The sequence below is a fragment of the Armigeres subalbatus genome, unplaced genomic scaffold (assembly GCF_024139115.2).
Source record: "Armigeres subalbatus isolate Guangzhou_Male unplaced genomic scaffold, GZ_Asu_2 Contig2053, whole genome shotgun sequence".
NCBI lineage: Eukaryota > Metazoa > Arthropoda > Insecta > Diptera > Culicidae > Armigeres > Armigeres subalbatus.
This window is the reverse complement of record NW_026942895.1, coordinates 33,369-41,155: the sequence shown is the minus strand read 5'-3', so window position 1 is coordinate 41,155 and position 7,787 is coordinate 33,369. Positions and strand designations below refer to the sequence as shown.

The following is a 7,787-nucleotide window of genomic DNA, read 5'->3' as shown; positions in this document are numbered from 1 at the left end:
AAACGACGACAAGATTCCAGCACATCAAACCCGAACCAACCAACACAAATAGCTAGCACATCCACGCACATTGATTCGCAAGAACAAAGCACTTCAATACATGCCACAGATACAGCCACAAGTCAGACACACGTTGCACTACCAATCACACCAACACAGAACATACTACTGTCTACTGCACTAGTCAAAATAAAGGATCGTTGCGACAATTCAATGTTAGCCAGAGCACTGTTGGATTCGTGCTCCCAACACTGCTTAATGACGAAAAAGTTTTCAACCCGAATTTCCGTCATATCTTTCTGTTCAGGGCATCGGAATGACTACAAGCAATTCGAATAGATTAGTTCGTACGATTGTTAGTCCTAGACTGGATCACATTTCATCGTTCGTGCAAGAGATGCAATTCCACGTCCTTCCACGGTTGACAGTGTCACTGCCGACGGCATTGTGCAACCCAAGCGGATGGAAGCTTCATGAATCTTCTTTGTTGGCCGATCCTCGTTTCTACGAACCCGGCCCTGTAGACATCATTATAGGTGCTGAGTTTTATATGGATCTCCTGAAAAAGGAACAGATGAAGGCGACTGAAGGTGGTCCGACGCTTCAGGATACCGAATTGGGATGGATTGTCTCCGGAAAAATTCAAGAAAATACTTCCAGTGAATCACGGTCACTAGCCCTGGTCTGCTCGATCTCACAACTACAAAACCAACTTGTGAAATTTTGGGAGCTAGAAACCTGTCGTAGTCAGAGTACGTTTTCTATTGAAGTGTCAGTCTGCGAAAATAATTTGGACGAACCACGGTCATCGTAACATTGCCGAAAAAGGAAGGGACTCTCAACCGATTAGGCCTATCGGAGGCAACAGCAATCAAACGGTTAATTGGGATGGAACGACGCTTTACCACAAATCTGGAGCTAAAGAAGATGTATGTCGAATTCATCCGTGAATACATCGACCTTGGGCACATGAGGAAAGTTAGTGAAGATGCAAGCGATGCCACCATGAGGTATTATCTGCCACATCACGCTGTTCTTAAGCCTGACAGTACAACCACGAAGCTACGAGTGGTTTTTGATGCTTCGTGCCCCACTTCATCTGGAGTTTCACTGAACGATGCTCTAATGGTAGGTCCTGTCGTACAGGATGATCTGACAAGCATTATTCTTCGCTTTCGCATGCATCGTATCGCTGTAAATGCCGACATCGCCAAAATGTATCGGATGATAGGAGTTCAGAGTAGAGATTATCCGTTGCAGAGCATTAAGTGGAGAAATGATGCTTCTGAACCAATCAGAACTTACGAATTGACCACTGTGACTTACGTTACATCATCTGCACCATATTTGGCTACCAAATGCTTGCAACGCCTTGCGGATGACGGGAAAGCGACCCACTCAATAGCAACTAAAGTGATCAAGCAAGATTTCTACGTTGATGCCATGCTTTCTGGCGTAGACACTGTCGACGAAGGTCGGAGTTTGATACGTGACGTCATTGAGCTGTCAGAGTCAGCTGGTTTCACTTAACGGAAATGGAATTCAAACAGCAAAGAGCTTCTTGAGATAGTTCCGGATGATATGCGAGATAAGCGCTCAGTATTGGAGTTGGAAGCAGGAACCACTGTCAAAACTTTAGGTCTTGTATGGGAACCCGACTCGGACATTTTTCGTTTCACCTTTCCGTCGTTCAATTGGACAGCATCAATCACGAAACGCGTGGTTATCTCCGATGTTTCTCGGCTCTTCGACCCTCTTGGTTTGGTTGGCCCAGTTATTATTCAAGCAAAAATTTTCATTCAGAATCTTTGGAAGGAATGATCGGACTGGGATTCGCCTCTTAGTTCCGACCATCAATCGCAGTGGAAAGAATACCGACGAAACCTAGCAGAGCTTGAAAACCTCACCATTCCTCGGTGGGTGGGAACTGGTCGCAATATGACCTCAGAGCTTCATGGATTCTGCGACGCATCGAGTAAGGCTTACGGAGCTTGCTTCTACGTTCGAATGATCTCCGAAACAGGGGAGGTGTGTGTAAGATTACTGACAGCGAAATCACGTGTGGCACCCCTTGATAACTTGAAGAAAGGAAACAAACGACTCTTAACATCACGACTAGAGCTTTCAGCTGCCCTTCTCCTAGCCCATCTTTATGAGAAAGTCCAAGGCAGTCTGGGCATGGAAATGAAGTGTTTTTTCTGGACAGACTCCACGATCGTAAAATGCTGGTTAGAATCATCGCCGTGGAGATGGAAGCAGTTCATTGCAAACAGAGTTTCAGAGAGTTTCAGACACATCACAAAACATGGTGCTTGGAATCACGTAGCGGGTTTGGAGAATCCTGCAGACATTATTTCACGAGGGATGATCCCTGCACAATTGCAGTATGAATCTCTATGGTTCAATGGCTCATTTTGCTTAAGGACAGAAGAACATCACTGGCCTTCTGCCCAACAGTTTCATGAGGAGGATTTCGATCCCTTGGATCTGGAAGCTAAGAGTATAACGACGGTCCTACCAACGGCTTCTCCGAATGAATTGTTCACATTGAAATCAGCATATTCCGATCTCCTACGCCTCACTGCTTGGATTCAAAGATTTTGCCGCAACTCTAATCCGACTAATCATAATACCCGCTGTACTGGTCAGCTCTCGTTAGAGGAGATAAATGGAGCGCTGTGCACCCTGATACGTCTTGCCCAACATGAAGGTTTTCCGCAGGAAATAGCGGATCTGTCGAGTGGTAGAGGAGTACAAGAATCGTCCAAACTTTCAACTTTGCATCCGGAACTCAGGGAGGGATTACTTTGCGTTGGTGGTCGGCTTCGCCATGCTTCAATTGCAACCCGTCGAAAACACCCATATATCCTCGATTATCAACATCCGTTCACATACATGATCGTAAAACACTACCACCAAAAACTGTTGCATGGAGGGCAGCAGCTAATGATTTCGTCCATTCGAGAACGTTTCTGGCCAACTAATATTAGGAATCTAGTGCGGAAGGTTATTCATAACTGCGTACCATGCTTCAGAGTGAAGCCAAGAGTTCAAGACCAGATTATGGCAGACCTGCCACCCGAGAGAGTCACCCCTTGTTCGCCGTTTCAACGGGTAGGAGTCGATTATTGCGGTCCATTCCAAATAGCCTATCCATACCACCGCAATCGCCCTGTGAAAATCTACATTGCCGTTTACGTCTGTCTAGTAACTAAAGCTGTACACCTGGAACTAGCATCAGATCTCTCTGCAGAAGCTTTCATAGCCACCTTGAAACGCTTCTGTTCCCGGCGTGGAAGACCAGAGATGATTATGTGCGACAATGGAACAAACTTTGTCGGTGGCAGGCGACGATTGGAAGAAATGTGTCGTTTGTTTAATAATCAGAGCTTCCAGGAAAGTATCATCAGGCACTCTGCGGAGGAAGGGATCAAATGCAGTTTTATTCCATCACGCTCACTAAATTTTGGGGGACTTTGGGAATCAGCAGTTAAATCGTTCAAACTGCTTTTCAAAAGAACGATTGGCTCGCACACCCTCTTGTATGATGAGATGCAGACAGTCCTTACGCAAACGGAAGCAGTTATGAATTATCGGTCCCTCACCCCACTCAGCAACGACCCGGACGACTAAGAAGCCTTGACTCCTGGTCATTTTCTGATCCAGCGTCCATTAACGGCTATTCCAGAGCCAGATTTGGACGGAATTGCAGACAATAGGCTAGGGGCGTACCAAAGAGCTCAACGGTACACCCAACAATTGTGGAAGAAATGGTCACAGCTCTATCTGTCGGACTTGAATAATAGGACCAAGTGGACTATGCAAAAGGACAACATAGCTATCGGAACTATGGTAGTTTTGAAAGACGAAAAACAACCTCCTCTTTCATGGCAGCTAGGCAGAGTAACGGAGACACACGCTGGAGAAGATGGATATCTTCGTGTTGTTACAGTCAAAACAAAAGATAATAGTAACCATAGAGCAATCTCAAAGATTTGCGTTCTACCGATTCGGGATAATATTGTTCAACTGAGTTAAGTTATTTGTATGTTGTATTTTTCGAAAAAGTAATCCCCTCATTTTTCCCCCAGCTACAATTCACCATAGCTTGTTCCTGGTGAAGTCTCACCATCTAGCTGATCATGATAGCTACTGTCCCTGACAACAGAGGTCCGTATGGTTTTGGTGGAGGTGCATGATCGCATGGATTATCAGTCTGGTCAAGCATGTTCATTCAGCGGCAGTTTTTAATTTGAGTCTACGTTTAATCCTTTGAGGTGACCTACGTCAACACCCAAGAAGTTACAAACATCCTTCACTGCACAGTAGCACCTAGTTCAACGCAGAATAAGCCAATATGAGAGGGTCATCGATGCCATTCGGCATCCACGCAGGCCGCAAGGGCCTGCGTTTCAGGCAAGTCGTTTAAGTTTATGGTTAATAAGGTAAAAAAGCACCCTCTCATATTTTCCAGCGGCATGACCCTCAAAGTAACAGCATCACGGTACCGAAACTAGTAAAACACCAAGGTACAACAATCGGTAATCGAAGCTACGTTCAATTACCCGAAGGTCCTTCTTCCGATTCAACGAGAAATCTTGGCCCCATCAAATCCCGTTAAGAATTCCTTCAACAACTAGCTTAGTTCCCGGTGTTCCATTCGCAAACCATCACTCTTCGATGCCAACCGGCATCAGCGCAGGCCATGGGGGCCTGCGATTCAGGCAAGTCGTTTTTTCCAATGATTATAAAGGTAAAAAAGCACCTGCTCATCTTTTTCAGTGACTTGGCCAGTATCGATATCGCATATCGCATCGAATAAGCTTCGTTGCATCACCGAGACCAGCAAAAGGAACATTTGACAGTTAAATTTCGTCGAAGCGCCATCAGAAACCATACATCGAAGTGTTCCGGCCTAGAAACAACGATTTTGCTACCAGAAACAGCTTCCTTCTTCCATCAAGTGCACCCAAGACCTACAAAAAAGCATCTTTACAACACCTTATCTAAACCAAACAAAACCATCGCAAAACTTCTTCGTAGTCAGCCGGCTTCAACTGTTATTATTGAATCAGCTGATCAGATACTACCTGAATGTGAATTACCGAAATTGGGTCAAACGCAGGAGCAGCAGATAAGGTAGAGATGAAAAGAAATGGATCAACGTTCAAGTTACAGTGAGGATTCAAAATAAACCAAATAGGTAATCAGACATGTTTGTAGTAGTCATATAAAGAAGACAGAATAGGAGAACAGTTGAAATAATTATTTCAAGGCGGTCGGCTTATGCTGAAGCAAGATAGAGATAATTGATCGATGCAATGTTTTCCATGAGCATCCCTATTTTGAACATGTATAGAGAAGTAGAGAACAACTCTCGCATTATCCCTGTCCTTCATTCCATTATTGTGTATCCGGAATAAATTTATACCGCTTTTTATACCGAAGTTGGATTTTTCTCCAGATACAGGCAATTTTCCCAACTTCGGAAGTAGTGCATTGGATTCTCCTAAAGATGCGCTAAACAACGCATCCATTAGTTTGACAGATAAAACTTCGGAAGAAAGTTCGGTTCGGAAGTCCGGACTTCCGAATTCTAAGTTGGTGCTACGCCGACAATATATAACTGGTTCAGTTTTCGATCGTTCCAACGAAGCTTATATGTAGATTGTAGAAAGGGAGAATGTAAACAAATGAGGTGTAGAATAAATCCGTCGCGGAGTACACATCGTCATTGTTTTCGTCCGGCAATAAAGTAGTTGAGTGTTCGCGTAATAAATTATTGTTTTTTGATAACTATTAGTCCCGGGTTTCTTAAGTGTCCGAAAGTATACGCGACGGCGCGAACACCCCTCTTCCAATCTTTAAGGCCGACAATCATCATCCCCCATTCGTACTGCAGATCGATCATCGTGGACCAACGACCGCCCATGCACTACCTGAAGCCACTATGCAACTGGACTTTAAACATTGCAATTTTGACTTGATTAACGCCGAACTGTCATCAATCGACTGGGTAAATCATCTCAGCGGTCACTCGGTTGACGCCAGTGTGTCCCTGTTTTATGGCAAACTGTTTGAAATTCTGAATACACATGTGCCTTGTCGCCAACATTCGTCAAATGGCATTAGCAAAAAGCCTTGGTGGACAGCTGAATTACGCAATTCACGGAATAGGCTGAGAAAGATTCGCAATCGCTACTTTCTCGACAAATCGACCGAGAACCGAGAAATGCTCCACCTTGTTGAATCTTCTTACAACGAACTTCTATCAGCAACCTACAGGATATACTTGAATAGACTGGAATCTGATTTGAAAAAAAATCCATCAATGTTCTGGAGGCACATGAAGGCTCAAATATGTAGCAGCAGTTTACCAAACAACGTGTCATATCGCGATGAAACTGCTAGTACACCCGAAGAAGCAGCAAATCTTTCCGGCATTTTTCCGGACCGTATATATGTATTTCAGATGCTCCTCAACCGACTTCTGGATGTTTCAGCGACGTGCCATATCATAGTATCCATCTTCCACCTGTAAACTTCTCTCACGACGATGTGCTTCGGGAGTTGATGAGCTGTTAAATAAATTGTAACTAACTGGGGGCCAGGGCCGTGTTACTCCCAGCACTGGTGAGACCCCCTCCAACAAGCCTCAGGGTAGGTTCTACGCTCGTGACACTCCGCGATAGTAAAACACTCGAGTTGTCTCATGAAAAACTCCCACTTTAATTTAAGTGCACTTTATTTTTCTCCTTGACGTCCTACTTCTTTCTTCCTTCTCGCGTCCGTCCTCAAACACCGGACGACGCTTCCCACTTTCTTACTTCTACCTCCTACCTTTCTCTTCCTTACTTCCTCACTTCTCTTTCTTCTTTGTTCTTCGCGCACTGGTACTCCGCTACCTGTAGACTCTTCGGTTTCTGCAACTGGGTCAGGGGTGGATGTCAGCTTCTTCTCGGCGGACTGCAGCCTCTCGTGGACCCTCTGCCTGTGTCGTGCACCCCTCGAGTGTAGTGACGAACTCGAGGCTTCAGCAGTCCGTGGACGTACTGGGAAAAACCTGGTTTTATGGTGCACTTGGTGGACACACTCTTCTAGGGCAGGTATCGGGTTTCAGAATGGCGGGAAACCGCGATGGGGTTTTATAATAAAACCGCGAGGTCCTGGTGGCACAATAGGGACACAAGATGGCGATTAAAGGTCACATAGCGAACAGGGGCTAGCTTGGGGGTTTGTCTCAGCTAATGAGTAGTAGTTAATTACCTGGATGTCCAGATTTCCACTTCAAACGTTCTCTTCTACTTTCACTCTTTCAAATTTTCCGACTATAGCTTTTCCAAAACTATAACCTTCTAATCAACCTTTTCTCTCGACTATCACCAGGCTAATGATAAGTCGTTTCGTGATCGTTGACCCCCAAGCCTTTGGTCGTTGACCTGCTGACATCCATAAGTTCCGCCACATGCTGCCCACCCAGTTCGCCACCCCCATGGCCACCCATTCAATGTTTTCTTGGCGTCCCTGGTGGTGAGTAGCGGTATCACTGTCGTCCTTTCATGGGGCAGTGTAGTGTTGGCTGCGTTCGAAGGGTTTGTGGGAGCAGGAACATTTAACACTAAACAACCACGATTATTTTCCTTTTTTTTACAATTTAAACGAATACAAAACGCGTAAAATCTCACCAATCTTGGACAACACACTGACACTTGTTACAAAATGCAAAATAATTACATTCACGCGGAGACACAATACTTCATCACCGTTACTCTATGGAATCCATGGAT

The 7,787-nt window shown here is 45.0% G+C and overlaps 1 protein-coding gene across 1 annotated transcript; it reads left to right on the top strand.

Annotated features, from left to right (window-relative positions):
* Positions 1 to 927: 927 nt before the first annotated feature.
* Positions 928 to 1,530, top strand: LOC134203684 (uncharacterized). The gene has a single exon (XM_062678552.1). The coding sequence runs from the start codon at positions 928 to 930 to the stop codon at positions 1,528 to 1,530; it is 603 nt and encodes a 200-aa protein (XP_062534536.1).
* The last annotated feature ends 6,257 nt before the right edge of the window (positions 1,531 to 7,787 follow it).

What these genes read in the sequence shown, in the direction of transcription:
- LOC134203684 (XM_062678552.1), top strand. Translation starts at nt 928, where the DNA reads ATGTATGTCGAATTCATCCGTGAATACATCGACCTTGGGCACATGAGG.